Source organism: Cervus canadensis, chromosome 7, assembly GCF_019320065.1.
Source record: "Cervus canadensis isolate Bull #8, Minnesota chromosome 7, ASM1932006v1, whole genome shotgun sequence".
Taxonomy (NCBI): domain Eukaryota; kingdom Metazoa; phylum Chordata; class Mammalia; order Artiodactyla; family Cervidae; genus Cervus; species Cervus canadensis.
Genome location: NC_057392.1, coordinates 20,261,296 through 20,281,276, shown reverse-complemented (window position 1 = coordinate 20,281,276; position 19,981 = coordinate 20,261,296). Strand labels below are relative to the sequence as shown.

General features: G+C 45.6%; 1 protein-coding gene across 2 annotated transcripts; it reads left to right on the top strand.

Moving 5' to 3' along the window:
• The first annotated feature begins 654 nt into the window (after window positions 1–654).
• On the top strand, window positions 655–14,389 carry RSPH1 (radial spoke head component 1). 2 transcript variants are annotated; one of them, XM_043474485.1, is made up of 9 exons: window positions 655–907; window positions 2,673–2,786; window positions 2,889–2,994; window positions 4,412–4,502; window positions 4,982–5,117; window positions 9,082–9,153; window positions 12,146–12,305; window positions 13,252–13,386; window positions 14,180–14,389. In XM_043474485.1, the coding sequence occupies exons 1-9, from the start codon at window positions 854–856 to the stop codon at window positions 14,230–14,232; spliced, it is 921 nt and encodes a 306-aa protein (XP_043330420.1). In that variant the 5' UTR covers window positions 655–853; the 3' UTR covers window positions 14,233–14,389. The 2 variants fall into 2 exon arrangements, with proteins under 2 accessions (XP_043330420.1, XP_043330421.1); XM_043474486.1 differs by lacking the exon at window positions 2,673–2,786.
• Window positions 14,390–19,981: the final 5,592 nt, after the last annotated feature.

The following is a 19,981-nucleotide window of genomic DNA, read 5'->3' as shown; positions in this document are numbered from 1 at the left end:
TAGGAGGAGAGGCCCATTTAAGAGTGGGAATGAGTGTGAATGTGTGTGTGTGTGTGTGTGTGTGTGTGAGGGAGCAAGCTCCACTGGGGACTCCCAGGAGACTGGTCTCACATCTGGGATGGAGGAGGGGTGTCAAACCCTGACGAGCATCAGGGTAGAGGGTAGACTTGCATCTGCTAATGAGTCGGAGCTGACTCCTTGAGTCAGAATATGCTTACAAACACAAGAAAAGATATCGAAGAACGCATCTCTGTGGACCGCCAACATGGAAGGTTCAGAAGAGCCCAGAAAGGTGATGAGGGGCAGGCAGGGCCTATGGAGACACCCAAGGAATCAAGGGCCAGGGCTGAGAAGGGTCAGTGTCCACCTCTACGAGGGGCGAGACCCTTTCCAGAGCTGGCCCTATGAGCTTCCTCCATCCCTTCTCGTTTCATCACCCAGCCGCCGGTTAAAGGGGGGCAGCCACGTGGTGTCCAGGTAAGAGAGCAGGTGGGTACCCAATACGCCTCAGGCCCCGCCCCTCCCTCCTCCCTGGGTGACGGTTGGCCGAAGCTCTCCTTACGTTGTTATGACAGCACCTGAAGGCAGCCATTGGCTCCTTCCCAAGCCGTCCCGCCCCAGGCCCCGCCCCTCTCTCTTCCCGGAAGGCGACAGGCGGTTGCGTCCCGTTGCTATGACAGCATCCGAAGGTTAACGGTTACTCCTCCCCTGCCTCCCAGGTTCTCCGCATGGGCTGGGAGGGAGAGAGCCTGGCGACGTCTCCATGGCGACGGCGGACGCCTGGTGCAGGCAGCTGGTACCTACCGACTAGAAAGACGCAAGCGGCAGCGGGCATCCAGACTGGGGCGAAGCCATGTCGGACCTGGGCTCGGAGGAGTTGGAAGAGGAGGGAGAGAATGATCTTGGGGTGAGAGTTTCGGGTAAGGGAGGAGCTCCCAGGGTTGCGTGAACCCTTGGAAACCGGGTTCAGAGAGTGGGGCGGCCTGGAGGTCCGCCACAGTCCCTCCGGGAGGCCCAGCCAAGGACAAGGACCATGCTGGCCACAGCGGGCGCTGCGTCCTGCAAGTTGGCTCTGAAAGGTGAAACGTTATGACGTCCGCTTGCCACATCCCTTCTCGCTCCCCCCTCCCCCATTCCTCCTCCCGTTAAAGGCAAAGATTTCCAAATAGAAGGCTTTGGAAACGTCCTGCTGTTACCCTCCATGGAGGCAGTTTCCTTGAATGGCTGGTCATCCCAAGCTGGGCTCTTCCGACCCTTCCATGATGCCCTCTTCTCCTCTGCCCTCAATCTGTCCCAGCATCAGGGACTTTTCCAATGCTGTTCACATCAAATGACCAAAATCCTAGAATTTCAATTTCAGCATCAGTCCTTCCAATGAATATTCAGGATTGATTTCCCTTAAGATTGACCGGTTTGATCTCCTTGTTGTCCAGGGGACTGAGAAAGGTGCCAACCTTGCTGCTCGTTTTGGATATATTTGGGAGTCTCTGGGGCAGGAAGAGGAGTCATTTGTACATTTTGATTTAGACTAACCCTGAAACATTTGTAAGATCATAAAAGTTTGCCTTATATTCTGAGCGTGAATTTCTGAACCAAACACTGCTAGAAAAGCACAAAAACTGCAAAAACGTTTTTTCCCCAAAGCCCTTGATTTAATGTGTCTGAATTTGTGCTAATGTCTATCCAGATCCAACTCCAGGTCAGATCATGCTCTGTGCCCTTGCCATTTCATTGTTTATTATTTACATGCTACACCCATGTAATTAGGTGCTTGAGAAACATGTCTTTTATGAAGGATAGAGACAATAGGGAAATGAGAAGCTAATATTGTTTTTTATTGATTTACTTTAAAGATGTGTGTGTGTATGTGTGTATTAGTCTCTCAGTCATGTCCAATTCTTTGCAACCCCATGGACTATAGCTCTCCAGGTTCCTTTGTCCATGGAATTCTCCTGGCAAGAATACTGGAGTGGGTTGCCGTTTTCTTCTCCAGAGCATCTTCCCAACCCAGGGATCAAACCCAGGTCTCCTGCATTGCAGGCAGATTCTTTACCATCTGAGTCACTAGGGAAGCCCACTAAAAAGATAGATATGACATTATTTCCATACTGGGCTATGAGTGTTTGAACCTTAAGTCTCTTGAGTTTAAAAATAAGTTAAACTGAATTGAGTTTGGAAACTCAAGTTGACCATTGAGCCTGGTTTATTCCTCAGCTCCTCCTGTTCCTCTCCTGACATCAGAGCTTTCCTCAAGCTCAAAGCTGTCTTCAGGCCATGGACACCCAGGGATGATTTGTATTTTAAATTATGGATTATTGGAGGAAGGTGGGTTCAGGACCTGCTCCACCTGCAAATGCTATTAATACTTCAGACATGTCGTTGTAAAGAACACAACTTGGACCATCTTGCATTTTCTCCCAAGTGGTTGGTTTTGTTTACAGTGTAAAGGATTGTCATAATAAAGTGGAAGGAGAAAGTCAAAGTCCACCATGGACAGGTACCATCTGTGTGAACTTGGACTGATGCTCCGTGTCACCCAGGCCTGGAGCCTACCTCACCTGTAAGACAAGGTTAAGGGTTGGGAGAATTCAGTGGAATACTGTTGAAGTTATGAAATGCTTAGCACATGGTTAATGCTTAATAAAGAGTAGCTGTGATTATCTTCTGTCCAGGAGTATGAAGGGGAACGGAATGAGGCAGGTGAACGGCACGGACACGGGAAAGCGAGACTGCCCAATGGGGACATATATGAAGGGGACTATGAGCATGGTAAAAGACATGGCCAGGTCAGAATTGGTGACTTGAGTGGGTGGTTTTCCTGATTTAATGCTCTCTTAGCAATCATTAAATTCAGGAGTGATATAAATTATATCATCACTGTGTTGCAGGGGATCTACAAATTTAAAAATGGTGCTCGGTACATCGGAGAATATGTTAGAAACAAAAAGCACGGCCAAGGCACGTTCATCTACCCAGATGGATCGAGATATGAAGGTGAAGTGTTACCACGAAGCAAACCTTCTTGCTGTGGGGTAGGGTGTGGGGAAGCTGCGGGGTGAGGGTAGACCCGGGGTAGCAGGGTGGACCCAGGCCACGTGGTGCTTGGTGGTATTCTTCTCCTTGGAGTTGTTCTTGCTGTTTTCCATTTCTGACCAGCCCCTCTTCTGATGAACACAGTGTCTGGTTAGATGATGATTCTTTCACTGAGGGCTTCTGCTCTGGGAGGCGTTCTTACCTCTGCCATAGTGTGTTACATGACAGAGTCACGTCTCAGGAAGACTCTTGCCCCCTAACATGAACCTCACCGTTGCTCCCCGACCACTGTCACCTGTGTGATGACTGCTTTTGCTGCTGCTGTTAAGTCGCTTCAGTGGTGTCTGACTCTGTGCGACCCCATAGATGGCAGCCCCCGTCCCTGGGATTCTCCAGGCAAGAACACTGGAGTGGGTTGCCATTTCCTTCTCCAATGCATGAAAGTGAAAAGTGAAAGTGAAGTCGCTCAGTCGTGCCCGACTCTTAGCAACCCCATGGACTGCAGCCTACCAGGCTCCTGCGTCCATGGGGTTTTCCAGGCAAGAGTACTGGAGTGGGGTGCCATTGCCTTCTCCTGTGTGATGACAGTGCTGGTCTAATCCCAACAACAGATGAAGGCAGTTCCGACAGGCAGGGGTGGGTGGTGAGCTTCTCAAACCATGTGCAAAGGTTAGGCTCTGGGCTACCTTTCTGGGCAGAAATTGTCTAGTTTTCATCAGATTTCCAAAAAGGTCTGTGAGCCCAACCCTGGAGCTGGGGTGACAATAGGTGTGACCTTATTCAGGGGACCTCATTCCTTCTTGCTTCTGCCTCCTCCTCTTCAGTGTGAGGACCAGATGGATTCACACAGGTGAGATGCTCAGGGCTAATCGATGATACTTGTTCAGTAAATGCAGGCGAGGGACAATGTCACTTGTGTGACAGCAGCGTGTCTTAGCTTGGATACCACCTTCTCAGGGGGCAGGCTGGAGCAGGCTGTCTGGTGGCCACGTAAAACCAGAGCCGAGGCTGCCTCGGGACTTCTGCTGGAACCTAAGACCAAAGTGGAGAGTGTCGCTGCTCTTCCTACTAGAGATGGGATTTCTCTCTTGTTTTGTTTCATGAATCTTAGAAAACTGGCTCCAGACATAGCTCCATCTGCTTTTTAAATCAACTCGAAGCAATTTAATTTAGGAATTTAATTTAATTCTTTCAAATCCTCATGAGCCTAATCTCATTGTGGTCGTTTTGATTTCAGTGTAGATGTTAATCTAATTTGAACAACATTTCTATTTATATATGTTATTACGTATGACAAGATATATGTTATGTATGATAAAATGTGTGCATATGTGGAGATACATATGTACATACACACACACGTGTGTGGTCCCTCCAGGGGAGTGGGCAGACGACCTGCGGCATGGCCACGGCGTGTACTACTACGTCAACAACGACACCTACACTGGAGAATGGTTTGCCCACCAAAGGTTCGATTCCCTCCTCGGACCCACAGCGCGGTTCACGTCGTGAGCACACGACCATGATTAAGCAACAGAATCATGACCGCAGCCCACTGGGCAGCATGGTGCTGCAGTTCATATCTTTAGGGCGAGCCTGCGGGCAATGCTCTGTCGGGCAGGTGCGTTCCCCGGGAAACAGGCCCAAGGACCCCAGGCCATGGAGGACACAGGACAACCTGCTGGGGCTGAACCACAGCTCCCGGGAGCCCTGCCCCTTGCCTGAGCCAACCAGCTGATGGGCAGGAGGTCACCGCTGCCCAGCAGGGGTGCCCAGCCATGCCTGGACTGTGAGCAGGATGTGTTTTGAATGAGCCCAGATATAGAAGCCATTTCGCTTGTGAGCCACATCAGCCTAGGCCCCCCTGAATTTAAATTTCTGTCTCATAAACCTGGAAGGGTTTTCACTGCAGCAGAACCAAGGGTGTTGTGCTCCTTGTCTTCACCAGGCATGGGCAGGGCACCTACTTCTATGCAGAGACGGGCAGCAAGTACGTGGGTGCCTGGGTGAATGGCCAACAGGAGGGCGCAGCTGAGCTCATCCACCTGAACCACAGGTACCAGGGCAAGTTCTTGAACAAAAACGTAAGTCAATGGGCAGTGACATTTGCCAGTGAAATAAGCAACACCCTCTGTGCCCCACCCCCCGCCCTGCTTGTGACTATGTGTGAGCAGAAAAGAGGACAAACCCAGGCAAACCCTCCACCCGCTCAAGACAGGGAGACAGAGCTGAGCCTCTCTGCTACCCACAGAGGACAGGGTGGGCGCAGGGGAGGCTTGGCCGGTCTCTGCATCTCAGTAACATTCATACCAGCCTCCCAGCAGTGGGAATCCTTATAGCATTGGGGCATCTTGACCTTGGTCTCATAAGTAAATTGGATATGAAATACTTAAATGTTTGAATGACTGAGCAGTTGGGCATGTGATGTTTTGACTTTCTTTCTCCTGAGAGGCCCGCAGCCTGAGCCTGGGAAGGAAGACCCCATGAGTTCCTCCCTTGAGCTCTGCGCCAGCCCACCCACTCCAGGCTGTGGTGGGGTTGGAGGGCTGCTCCTGGCCTTGGGCCTGGAGGTTTCCAGTTCACAGTACCCACGATGGATCATCTCTGTTTGGAGGATTCTGTGGCCTTGCTTGTCCTATTTCCTGAGCCCTGGTGGGATGCAGAGAAACCCTGAATCATTTGGAACCTACCTACCACCCTGCATTTGCTATAGCTTTGATCAAGGGTTGAATAGACACTTTCCACAAAAAGAGTTTTTGGAGCAAATGAAAGGTGTTAGATGTTGACAGAGGGAACATCCAACTGATTTAATAAAGTCGCCCCAGATTCCAGTTTTCATTCCCGTATAATTCACACCGTTATTACAGATTCTACTTGTAGTCTCTGTTAGTGCAGGCAGCTTTTCCTCAAATCTATACATTAAACGTGTTTGTTGTTTTAGTTATTCAGTTGTGTCTGACTCTTTGTGATCCCATGGATTATAGCCTGCCAGGCTCCGCTGTCCGTGGGATGTCCCAAGCAGCAGTACTAGAGTGGGTTGCCATTTCCTTCTCCACTGAATATGTCATTCTTGCAAAATTCTCCTGGGATATTTTTTTTTTGTTGCAGGGAGGTGGGTGGAGGAAAGAGAATTCAACACAGGTTGGTTGGGAGGAATCAATGAATATGGTGAACCTAAACCAACCTGAGGAATGAGAATGAAAGTGAGACTGTGTTCTGCCAGTTAGTAAAAGGTTTAAAGTTGCACAGGTAACACACCAGGATGTTCCACTTGTAAAACACTCCCCCTCTGGACTCCTCCCCACCCACCTCAAGCGGCCTGGAGGTACAGACTTACACATACAGCTCATACAGAAGTAGAGTGGGGATTTTAACTACACAAATAGGACCACTCTGTTATCAGGACACAAAAATGTACCCAGAGAAACATCTTCTATCTTTGTGCACATTTGGAAGTTCTTATATTGGTTAGCTACTGTAATTGGGGAATCTATAAGTATTGACATTTTTTTTCTTACAGATGCTGGTGATTTATTGATGATTAGATGCAGTAAATGTTGCATATAATTTAGTTTCACTCTACCTTAATAATATTGCATCATTTTTTGAGTAATTACTATGTGCCAGGCACTGTTCTAAGTATTTTACATGTATTAACTCATATAATTTAAAATAAAAGTGTACCCATTTGTGTATGAGGATACCAAAAACAAAGACAAGTTAAACTGAGGCACCCAAAGTTGTTCTGTTAAGTGATGGAGCTAGGATTCAAATGCCAGCAGCCTACTGTTGGAGACTGTGTTCCTAGATTTGATATTTTTTTCAAACTGTTGATGTTTTAAATGAGGCCAGATACTGCCGATTGTCCTGAAAAGCTGAGCCAGTTTATACTCTGACCAACAGAATATGGGAGTCTCTTCCATCACATTTTCTCACCAACATTGGATTTTATTAGTCTTTAATTTTTTTTTTCAAATCTAATTCGGTAAAAAATGTTATCTCATAGTTTTAACGTGCAGTTCACTGATTACTGGTGAGGCCCAGCATCTTCAAATACTTCTGTTAGTTTGACTTTCTTCCTTCAGAGATTTGCCTGTTCACATGCTTGCTGGCAAGTTGTGAAATACACTATAAAGCTTCAATAACGAAAACAGTGTGCTCCTAGGTTAGCGATATACAGAGTTAGTGATGTAGGTTAAAGAGTAGACAGATTCAAGTATATATAATAATTTAGCACTTGAAAGGATGTCATTTCCAGTTAAAAGAAATGGTGGGGAGAAATCAAGAAATGGTGCTGGGACAGCTTGATGACAATTTGGGAGAAAAAATAAAACCAGAGTTTGTCTTTCAGCATTTAGGTGAAGATACTGGGTTGGCCAAAAAGTTCATTTGGGGTTTTCCATCTGATGTCATGAAAAATCCAAGCACGTGTTTTGGCCAATCATACTTGCTAGAAGAAATAAAGATTTAAATGTAAACAGAAAGTCACAGACAGAAAAATAGGCTTTTTTTTTTTTTTTTTTTTTTGAGAAAGATGGACTTTCTAAACAGAAATATAAAGGAAAAACCAAGAGATTCCACTTGACAAACATAATCCCATATAGGTTAGAAAACACCATAAAGAAAATTTAAAACCTATATGACAAATGGGGTTGGGATATTTGTAACATGTAATATGTAAAGCACTTATGTAAATCAACATGATTTAAATTTCAAAAATGTTGAAAAAAATTAAACCTTGCCAATAATTTAAAAGCTGTGACGTAAAATGCCAAGGTCCTATTTTTTTACATATAAGAATGTAAAAATTAAAAAAAAAAAGAATGTAAAAATAGAACAAATGTTAATGCCCAGAAAAAAATAAGGGTTTGAGGACAAAGGGATCTTAAGTGCTGTTGTGGGAGTGAAAATTACTAGAGGCTCATTCTGATAAAATCTATCTATCAGATTATCTATCTATCTACCTATACATACTTTTGTCCAGAAATTCAATTTCTATAAACTTACTTTGAGGAAATTATCAAGACTGTACATAAAGATTTAGCTCAGAATATGTTTACATAGTGTTTTTTGTCAAAGTATCAGCATAACAAATATTAACAATAGTGAGTAAATAGATGATGATTCCTTGATAAAATAGCATACCACATTGACTATTGATGTTATGGAAGAATATCTCTAAACATGTTCATACTCTCAGTTCAGTTCAGTCGCTCAGTCATGTCTGATTCTGTGACCCCATGGACTGCAGCATGCCAGGCTTCCCTATCCATCACCAACTCCTGGAGCTTGCTCAAATCCATGTCCATTGAGTCGGTGATGCCATCCAATCATCTCATCCTCTGTTGTCCCCTCCTCCTCCTGCCTTCAATCTTTCCCAGCATCAGGGTCTTTTCCATAGAATCAGTTCTTCGCACCAGGTAGCCAAAGTATTGGAGCTTTAGCTTCAGCATCAGTCCTTCCAATGAATATTCAGGACGGATTTCCTTTAAGATTGACTGGTCTAATCTCCTTGCTGTCCAAGGGATTCTCAAGAGTCTTCTCCAACACAACAGTTCAAAAGCATCAATTCTTTGGGGCTCAGCTTTCTTTATTGTCCAACTCTCACATCCATCTGTGACTACTGGGAAAACCGTAGTTTTGACTAGATGGACCTTTGTTGGCAAAGTAATGTCTCTGCTTTTTAAATCAACTATATTTCCATAAATATTTTAAAATTATTTATTAGTAGTCCTCTTCTAGCTAGTTTGACTGTGGGTGTTGACTAAGTAAAATTTCTGTCATAAATACTTTTGTAAAGAAATAAAATGTAGTTTTTTTTTTTTTTTTTTAACAAATGTAAGGGGACCTACACTTTGCATTCTATTAGCCGTTAGTTTACAAAAGCATCTTTAATTTGTATTGGATTTCCCCCAGTTCCATGGTTTTGGGTAGAGTTTATGAAGGTCACATTTATACTTTATGTACTTTGTGTACACATTTACACATTTTGTACTTTCTACCGGGTGTTGACACTCAAGAATGAAGTTGGTTTCTCTTTGCTCATAGCCTGTTGGCCCTGGAAAATACGTGTTTGATATTGGATGTGAACAGCACGGGGAGTATCGCTTGACTGATGTGGTAAGTTGCAGAGTCTGTATCTTTTCCAACATTCATAGGCAAATAAACTGTTCGATGATGCTGACCCTGTAGATCTGTGTTGGGATCAATTGCCCTGAGGCAGTATAGGAAATGGAGTCGGGCAGAAGGGAAAGCTGGGTTGTGATGGGACCCTACGGGAGCTCTGAAATGGGATAACCCTTTAAAATGTCCTGATCAGGGCATCCCTGGTGGCCCAGTGGTAAGGAATCTGCCTGCCAGTATAGGAGACAAGGGTTCGATCCCTAATATGAGAAGATTCCATAAGCCCCAGAGCAACTAAGCCCATGCGCCCCAACTATTGAGCCTTTGCTCTCAAGTCCAGGAGCCACAACTATGGAAACCTGCATGCCCTAGAGCTGGTGCTCTGCAACAAGAGAAGTGCCGACAGTGAGAAGCCCGTGCACCCCAAGGAAGAGTAGCCCCCGCTCACTGCAACTAGAGAAAGTCAGAGCAGCAACGAAGACCCAGCATAGCCAAAAATAAATAAAATAATTTAAAAAAATGTTCTGAACAAAGGCCAGGTACCTTAGACTCCCATGTGGACCAGTCACTGGCTGTGGGCTGCCCGTGGATGTGGGGGGGAGGGGTGCGGGGAGCATGAAACCTAGGTTGTGTGTCTTCCTTTGGCCAAGGGCAGTTCATGGGAGGGACTTTGCTATGAGTGACTGGCTACCCACCCTCCAGCAGCTGGAAGAAGGAGGGCCTGAACCATGGGGGGAGAGCACGTGAGCACCTCCGAGTGATGAGACAGCAGACACCTCCTAGACAGTAGTTCTGCAGTGCAGTCCCCGGGCCTGCAGCTTTGGCAACACCTGGAAATCTGTCCCACGTGCAGGTTACTGGAGCTCACCCCAGACCTCCTGAATCAGAAACCCTGGAGCTGGGCCAGCGATCTGTACATTAACAACCTCTCCAGGGGATTGTGGTACAACTGAAGTCTGGGCGCCACTGACCTGGAGCACTGGTGTCACCCTTCCTGGGGGACAAATCTCAGAAAATTTTAAACCAAGGAGAGCAGTTTATTTCTGAGTGACTCAGGGGAAGTATTAGGCAGGGATCTGTCACTCTGTGTGTTAGATATTATCATGTTTGTGACAGTGAAGTTTTCCATATTTATAGGACTGATGTTCAAATCTTTGGAATTTTCTGATGGGTACAAATCTGAGAAGTAGACCAATATGCTTGGCAACATCGACATATGTGGCTGTTACCCACTGTTGGAGTTATACATTATGATGGTGAGGGACGGGGAGGCCTGGCATGGTGCAGTCCATAGGGTTGCGAAGAGTTGGACATGACTTGGCAACTGCTGCTGCTGCTGCTGCTAAGTCGCTTCAGTCGTGTCTGACTCTGTGCGACCCCATAGATGGCAGCCCACCAGGCTCCTCCATCCCTGGGATTCTCCAGGCAAGACCACTGGAGTGGGTTGCCATTTCCTTCTCCAATGCATGACTTCCCTGGTGGCTCAGATGGTAAAGCGTCTGCCTACAATGTGGGAAACCCAGGTTCAAACCCTGGGTTGGGAAGATCTCCTGGAGAAGGAAATGGCAACCCACTCCAGTACTCTTCCCTGGAAAATCCCATGGATGGAGGAGCCTGGTAGGCTACAGTCCATGAGGTTGCAAAGAGTCAGACACGACTAAGTGACTTCACTTTCTTTCTTTTCTTTCTTTCTTCAATGCATGAAAGTGAAAAGTGAAAGTGAAGTCTCTCGGTCGTGTCCGACTCTTAGTGACCCCATGGACTGTAGCCTACCAGGCTCCTCCGTCCATGGGATTTTCCAGGCAAGAGTACTGGAGTGGGCTGCCATTGCCTTCTCCGGACTTGGCAACTGAACTACAACAAATAAACTATTCCACGTTTAGAGCTGGTGGACTTTGTTTACTTTCACTGCATTTTATTTTTCTCTCCATTATCCTTAAGACTAGAACTTAAGAGTTCATGCCCTCACCCGTCCTTACGTTATGTCTTTGGGTGTTTTTAGGTTTTTGCTTGCAGCGATGTTCATGCCGAATCTTAACCTCTGTCCATTCATGCAGAATTGAATCTCAGAGACAGAGTTTTTGGTGAAAAGAATAACTTTACTGGTTTGCCAGGCAAAGGAGGACATAGCGAGCTAATGGCTTCCATAGTGTGTCCCAAGGCGGGAGGGGCGGGGAGATTTGGTGAGTAATTTTATAGCAATGGTTCAAGGGCAGGGTTTTGACAGGGATGGAGTACCTGCAGGTCCTGCAGTCCTTTAACCTGGCCTCAGGCGTTCTCCTGATGAGTTCTGTGGTTCTCCAGGTTACCAAACTATGACCTTTTCTCCAGAATGAAGAACGTTTCATCACGTAGTTAACATCTTCCACTTGTTGGGGTTTCAATTCTGCAGAAGAGCTCAAAGATATAGTTCTGTGTGCCTCTTGAAGCAGAATCAGGACCCTGCCGCAAGGCTGCTCTGTTGTTTCTTGGCTGCCCCTCCCTCGTTTCTGCATCCCTTCCCTTCCTTGGTTAGCGAGTGCCTGAACCTGCCCCTGGGAACTCAGGGAAGGTCCTAAAGGCTGGCGCCTGTTTCCTACAAACAAGAAATGGGGGACACAGAAAGGCTTCCATGCCCAGGAGCCCCACAGGGCCCTGCTTGGTTTCAGTGTCTGTTTCGTTACGTTTGAAGAATCTTAGAGCTGAAATGTAGCTGAATGGTTGCAAGGAGTCGTTAGCTCTGGCCATTTCTTAACTGGAAACGTTAGTCTGAAAACCTCTTGCACTGTCACCGAAATGAGTGCAGGAGCTGTATTGATCCCACTTTCGTTTCTCATTCTTGTTGTTTTAAGCTCCGTTTTCAGCTCTTGGATTACACCATTGACACTGGCAATTACTCTGATCACTGAATCCTGTTATAGAAATGTTAAAGCACCTTTCAAAACCTGTCCCATCTACCCGCACAGTAAACATCCCATGCATGTTGTTCAATTTACATTTGTTAATTTAGGAAAGAGGAGAAGAGGAGGAAGAGGAGGAGACACTGATAACTGTCGTTCCGAAATGGAAAGCCACCAAAATCACAGAGTTGGCTTTGTGGACCCCGACCCTCCCCCAGGAGCAGCCCGCTGCAAACAGACCAGGCCAGGAGGAGGCCTCAGGAGCTGAGGGTATTGAGGTCTAGGGGGGTGAGTGGAATGGGGCTCTCCGGGGAGCAGGCTCTGAGTCCTTCTCCTTGGCCTGTGACTGGCTGTGGGCATGACCTGGGCAAGGCTCCGACTGCAACTGGAATTCAGCACCTCTCTGTGATCATCACAGGGAACTTCCTGGCAAGTCTTCAGGGGGCTGTGGGGGATCGAAGGTTACAATGGGCAGGAGCCTTTCTGTTGCATGATTGAAACTGTTAGTCGCCCCGTCGTGTCCAGCTCTTTGTGACCCCCATGGACTGTAGCCCACCAGGCTCCTCTGTCCATGGGATTCTCCAGGCAAGAACACTGAAGTGCATTGCCAGGCCCTTCTCCAGGGGATCTTCCTGATCCAGGGTCTCCTGCATCGCTGGCAAATTCTTTACCGTCTGAGCCACCAAGGAAGCCCTAAGGGATTGAAGATCAACTCCAATTGGCCTAAGTGGAATAATACTGATACTAATTCATTGGTTCATACCACTGGAGCAGTCGGGTAGGATGACCTCAGGTCTGGCTGGATCAGGCGTCTTCTCTCTGGTCTCCACTTTCCCGTGTACGGGCTCTACTTGGTGGTACCCACTCCCTTTGGAGACCAAAGCTCAGTGACTTTATTAGATTGTCACCCAATCTGCTCAAGAACCCTGGAAAACAGAGAGCTTCTTTCTCCATATGCTCATCAAAACCCATGGGATATATACTGTACACTTAAAACAAACAAACAAAAATCCCCCTTGTTAATTAGACTATCAGACAAAGGATGCCCATCCCTAAACCCATCAGTGTGATGGGGACAGGGGGCCAGACATCAGGCCTGGGTGGAGCTGGCAGGAGAGGCAGCTCCCTGATGGAGAGGCAGGTGCTGCTGTCAGCAGGAGGCAGGAGTGGGTGCTGAAAGGCGCCTGCTGACACCGATTCCTTTTGTCCACCTTAGGTGGGGGCGAGATGGTGGAGGAGGTCCAGCCTCTGACCGATGTGTCAGAGGGGGAGTTAGAGTCGATGCGGCCTGGAGATGAGGAGGGAGACGCCAGCAGAGAGGACCGAGAGGAATATGATGGCTTGGACCAGGGTGAGCCTGTGCTTCGGTGACCGAGGAGGGGCAGGGGGGGAGGAGGCACTAGCACCCATTTTCTCTGCCTTTGCTGGAGGCTGTCCTCGGGTCAGGCCCGGGGAACGGGATGCCTCAGGGGACCCACCCTGGGAATGTCTCTCCTTCTTAGCTGTCCTGCACAAGGACAGCTGTGTGACATGTGTTCTCTCTGATTCTGTCCTTGCTAGTCTCCATTTCACCAAACATTCATAACTTGGGTGTCCCGGTAGATAATGATGTGGCTTTATTTTATGACATGGTTTTTACCTTTATCACACTTTATAATAATGCTCTGTCTAGAAATATATAGCGTATACCTTCAAAATGTAAACCCCTTCAACATTTAATTTTTCATCATTAATTCATATAAACACTATTATGGGGGTGGGGAAGGAGGGTGGGAATTGTGGATTACAGCCTCTATAGAGATCAGAGTTTCAACAGTGTTGTTTATAAATTATAGTCCATCAGTTTCATTACTGATCAGTGCACATAGGCAAAAGATAATGATGAACCTTACTCTCACTGACATGCATGTTCTTGTCTTAGGATTTACTCTGAAAATATTTTTTGCCTACTTTATTACTGGTACCAATACAAAACTGTATAAACCAAAAACAAAAACTATATAAGTCTGTCTAAGATAAAAGTTAACATTCCATGACTTTGCCTGATAATGTGTTTAATGTTTATTACAAAAGATCTGCAAGCAAATCAACAGTTTCTAAATAGAAATAAGGTTAATACACTCACGTTTCCTTTTTCTTCTCAGGAAACGTTAGTTTTGAAGAAGAGGAAGGCAGACAGTCGGAACTGCTAGAATAAGATGAAGCAAAGCCAGGATGGTAGGAGATGGATCAGAAAGATGCTCTGATACCAGGGTAGTAATTACTGATGTATCACTAATCTTTCTTACTTAGTTGTTTGTTAAAATGTTTTATGATTGCAAATAAACTTCTTTATTTTCCTTTGTTTATGAAATGGCCTCTGCTTCAAGTTCTCAAGTTCTTTAAAAGTTACCAAGTTATTTTGCCATGATTTTTTAAAAGATTATTTTCTTTTAATGTGGACCATTTTTAAAGTTTTGATTGAATTTGTTACCATATTATTTCTGTTTTCTGTTTTTGGTTTTTTGACTGTGAGGCATGTGATAGCTCTCTGACCAGGGATCAAACCCATACCTCCTGCATTGGAAGGTGGTCTTCACCAATGAACTGCCAGGGAAGTCCTGCCAGGATTTTATTTTTAGTGCTGATTTTTCCTAGGTTAAAGAAAAATATCCTACTACTGGGACTGTGCTGAAGATGGCTAATGGAAATGGATTTTGGCTGAGTTAGTAGAGTGACTATATATGGAGATTTCTCTCTCAAACTTCCCTCAAGCTAGCCAGGAAAACACCTAGAAAATAAAGAATTCTTGTGTGCAATGCTCATAAGACACAATGTAATAAAAACACGTCAGGCTCAGGTCAGAAGGAAACCATCAGCTCCCATCTGTTCTGTGCATCCGTTCAGCATCTCAAGTGTGGGCTTTGGGTTTCCTGGCCAGGAGTCCCCGCAGAAGGCTGAGGGGCAGGGGTGCCCACAGGTGTGGCTTTGCTTGTATGTACACTCTTCTGGGCTGCTGGTGGGCAGGGGCTGACACCTAGGTCACATTCGAATTCCTTGAGTAACAGGCACACCTTGTTTTATTGTGTTTTGCTTTATTGCATTTTGCAGGCATTGTATTATTATTCAGTTCAGTCGCTCAGTCATGTCTGACTCTTTGTGACCACATGGACTGCAGCACGTCAGGCTTCCCTGTCCATCGCCAACTCCCAGAGCTTGCTCAAACTCATGTCCATTGAGTCGGTGATGCCATCCAACCATCTCATCCTCTGTCATCCCCTTCTCCTTCCTTCAATCTTTCCCAGCATCAGGGTCTTTTCTAATGAGTTGGTTCTTCACATCAGGTGGCCAAAGTATTGGAGCTTCAGCTTCAGCATCAGTCCTTCCAATGAATATTTAGGACCACTAGAACTGTCTCCATGTCAGCAATAAGCCAAAGCCTACTCTAGAGCCAGGCGCTAACCCTCTCCAATTCTGTGAAGGCCAAAGGAGATAAGGAAGCTGCAGAAGAACAGTTTGAAGCTAGCAGAGGTTGGTTCGTGAGGTTTAAGGAAGATGCCACCTCCATAACATAAAAATACAAGGTGAAGCAGTAAATGCTGATGTGGAAACAGAAGTAACTTATCAGAAGGTCTAGCTAAGTAATTAACAAAGGTGGCTTCTGTTGTTCAGTGTAGACAGCACAGCCTACATTGCAAGAAGACGCCATCTAGGACTTTCATACTAGAGAGAAGAAGTCAATGCATTGCAGTCAGAGGACAGGCTGATTCTCTCATTAGACTAACACAGCTGATTGCTTGAAGTTGAAGCCCTTGCTCATTTACCATTCTGAAAATCCTAGGACCCTTAAGAATTATGCTGTACAAATTACACAAACTGGGTGGCTTTAAACAACCAAAAGGGCTTCCCAGGTGGCGCAGTGGAAAAGAATCTGCCTGCCAATGCAGGAAATGCAAGAGACTCGGGTTCGATCCCTGGGTCAGGAAGATCCCCTGGAGGAGGACATGGCAACCCACTCCAGTATCCTTGCCTGGAGAATCCCACAGACAGAGGTGCCTGGAGGGTTACAAGAGAGATAATTCTTAGGTAGGTTGATAAGAAGTCTGGGGCCCTCAAGGAGGAAGGGGTCCAGGGTCCTCAAGAGGAGAGAGGGGTCTGGGGCTCTCGAGGAGGAGATAGAGGCCTGAAGTTCTCAAGAAGGAGAAAAGGACAAAGGTTTTTTCCTTTATTGGTTTGTCTTAGTCAATATAGTATCTTGCTTGAGGACATATTTTTCCTTCTTAAGACCCTTCTGAATAATCCTGTCATCTTAAAATGTATATTGTGGGAGTGGGTCTGGTAAGATATTTCTATTTTTAGTTTTAATTCCGTCATCTTAAAATGTAAATTGTGGGAGTAGGTCTGGTAAGATCTTTACAACCTTGAGACATCCTTTTGACTTATTGTTAATAACCAATTGAAAAGTATATAGCTCCCTTGCTAAGACTAGCAGCAAGGGGGACACTCTCCGTCCCCCTTCTGATGTCTATGTCAGAAGCTTTCTCACTTTAATAAAACTCTGCTACACAAAAGCTCTTGAGTGATCAAGCCTGATCCCGAAGCTAATCTTCAGAGGTCACGAATCCGACATCATTAACATAAGCTATCAGCTACAGTCCATGAGGTCCCAAAAAGTCAGACACAACTGAGCACATCCTCACTCACAAACAACTAAAATGTATTATCCCACAGCCCTGGAGGCGAGACATCCCAAACTGAGGTCTCAGCAGGGCTGTGCCCCCTCAGAGGCTCTGGGAGGTGGTGGTGGTGGGGGGGGGGTGGGCATCTTTCCTGCTGCTTCAGCTCCTGGTGCCTCCCGTGTCCTTTGATTTGTGGCCACATCACTGTGCTAATGCTGCATCAAACCTTCCTTTGTCTGTCTTATAAGGACATGTGTGATTAGATTTGGGGCTCTCAAATTAGACCCAGGATCAGGATCCAGGATCATCTCCCCAGCTCAAAATCTTAAATGACATCTGCATAGATCCTTGTTCCGAATAAGATACCATTCCCAGATTCCAGGGATTATCTTGCTGCTGTTCAGTCATGTCTGACTCTTTGTGACCCCATGGACTGCGGCATGCCAGGCTCCCCTGTCCTTCATTATCTCCTGGAGTTTGCTCAAATTCATGTCCGTTGTGTCTGTGGTACTATCTAACCACCTCATTCTCTGTTGGCCGCTTCTGCTCCTGCCCTCAGTCTTTTCCAGCATCAAGGTCTTTTTCAATGAACTGGCTCCTCATATCAGGTGGCCAAAGTACTGGAGCTTCAGCTTCAGCATCGGTCCTTCCAATGAACAGTCCTTGCAGGGATTAGGACCTGCTGTCTTTGGGGCCACCATTCAGCCCACTCCAGTTAGTTTAAAAAATGGTTTTTATAACTCAACTGATCCTTCTGCATTTATCAGGCTGTGAAATATGCATTTATTTGGTTTCCAATACAGTCATCCTGGGAAGACAGGGTAAATATTCAATTTTTCCCTTTGAATTACCAATTAAAATAAAAAGACATTAGTTTAAAAGATGGTAGTTTAATAAATGCTTTAAATGGTAACAGACTGGTTTGTTCTCGACCTCTCTTTTTGAGCAATCATCAAAGACTCATGGATTTTCATGGATATGATGTATTTATCTGCTACAGTTCTTATTCTTTATCATGATGAAACCGATGCAACTTTGGCCAGGAATAGTTCTGCATGCTAACTAACTTCTGGTCCTTTGGACACAACTCCATTAGTCCTCAAAAATTTCAGTATACTTTCCTCTACGTTTTTATAATTTATTTTGGTATAATTTTGAATTTGCAAAAACACTGCGAGAATAGTAAAAGGAACTCCTGGATACTCCTTACCCAAGTTCAGCAATTACTTACACCTTGCTCCACTTGTTTTAGAGATAGAAAAAGAGAGAGAATAGTATGTATATAAATGTACATACACATGTGTGAATATATGTATAAGTGTTTATTTTTTCAGAACCATTTGAATGTAAGATATACCTAAGTATTTCAGTGTATTCTGGAAAAGCAAGGACATTCTCTTACATAACCACAGTATAAAGATCATAATCAGGAAATTTCACCTGGATATAATTTGACATGATTCCCCCAATCCACACTCCTTATGTAAATTTCATCAATTTCCCCCCTTTTAGTTAATATTAACAATGTCTGTGTGTGTTAGTTGCTCAATCGTGTCTGACTCTTTGTGATCCCATGAACTGTGGCCTGCCAGGCTTTTCTGTCCATGGAATGCTCCAGGCAAGAATACTGGAGTGGACAGCCATTCCCTTCTCTAGGGGAATCTTCCTGACCCAGGGATCGAACCCAGGTCTCCCACACTGTAGGCAGATTCTTTACCATCTGAGATACTGGGCATTTATTCATGAGTTTATTGGATATTTACATATCACTCTTTGTTAAATGTTTGTTCAATATTTCCCCAGTTTTTTAAATTGGCTTATCTCATTTTTTTTATTTTTAAAAGTTCTTATCTCTTTGGATATACCCCTTCATCAGACATGTTTTCTTTCAGTCTGTGGCTTGCTTCTTTGTTTTCCTGACTGTCCTTGATGAGAAGTTCAAAATTCTGATGGATCCAATTTGGGCAGATGTATCCACAGAATTTGAGGCTCCTCCTTTCTGGCTTTTTCTGCTCCTGGATTCTCTGCTCAACTTCCAGCAGCTGTGGTGGCCCTGAACTTGGTCCTCTGGCTCTTCAGATCAGAGGAGTGCTGTTTGGCATTGAGTCACTCTGTGTGGCTACTACTGCCCTGGGCTAAAGTCATCATCTCCTACCAGGAGACAGCATCCGATCCCACAGGTTAAGGACTCAGTTCCATGAGATGCCCAACCCTCCAACAGATGCCAAAGGCCAGGAGTGGGTCCCCAGGTGACCCACAACTTCTGTCTGACGTTGCTACAAATCAGAGGTATTCATAACCACCTCCCTTCTGGATGCAATAACTTCCAAGAACCACTCACAGGACTCAGGGAAGCACATTTACCAATTTATTAAAGGACAAGATAAGAGAAGCAGATAAACACCCAGAGGAACAGGTACAGAGGCTTCTGAACCCATGGAATTGGGGTGCATCATCCTCCAGAAGAACCAGCTGGAACAGCCTCAAACTTCATCCTGTTGGGATTTTATGGAGGCTTCCTCACATAAGCTCCATCAATCATTAGCTCCATTTCCAGCCCCTGCCCCATCTCTGGAGAACAGCAAGGAGCAGGGGCTGAAAACTCCAAGCTTCTCATCCTGGCTGGTCTTTCTGGTAAGATGAGCTCTCACTCAGGAGCCACCGAGAGTCATCTCATTGGAACAAAAGACCCTCCCATCACCCAGGAAATTCCAAGGGATTTAAGAGCTCTGTGTCAAGAACTGGAGTCAAGGACCAAACATTAGAACAATGATGTTCTTAGTTGTATTATCACCTAGAAAATGACTAGGGTTTCAGGAACCCTGTGCGTGGAACAGAGACCAATTTATATATTTTCTACTATTTCAACTTTACCTTCCACCTCTTCACAAAGGCCTCCTTTGACCTACTTTCTTCTAGACCCCTCCTTGATGTCCTGTCTCCTAGCCCTCTTTTGTTTTTCTTTATGACTTTCCCATAATTTTCAATTCATTCATCCCGCAAGTATTTCCTGAAAGCCAGTTGCCTGCCAGGCAGTGTGCTGGAGGTGGGGCTTGGAGTGGGGCGCTTGTTCCTAGGATCCCCTGTTACGCAGTGAAGCAAGAGCAGTCTGGCTTCCTTGGCAGTGTTAGCCAATGCACTGGCCACCGAAAGAAGGCTTCCTCACTCAACATCAAGCCCTGGGCACTGCTGGCATCTTTCAGTCTTTGACCATCATGCCCACACTTCTGGCAGTCAGTTTTTCTGTCTGTCAAATTTTCTCCAATACAATACAAGCCTACTGCCAAC

Excerpts from the sequence above, each read along its gene's own strand:
- RSPH1 (XM_043474485.1), top strand. The coding sequence starts at position 854 with ATGTCGGACCTGGGCTCGGAGGAGTTGGAAGAGGAGGGAGAGAATGAT. Across the intron at positions 2,787-2,888 it reads ATGGTAAAAGACATGGCCAG|GGGATCTACAAATTTAAAAA; the intron begins GTCAGAATTGGT and ends ACTGTGTTGCAG. Across the intron at positions 5,118-9,081 it reads GCAAGTTCTTGAACAAAAAC|CCTGTTGGCCCTGGAAAATA; the intron begins GTAAGTCAATGG and ends CTTTGCTCATAG.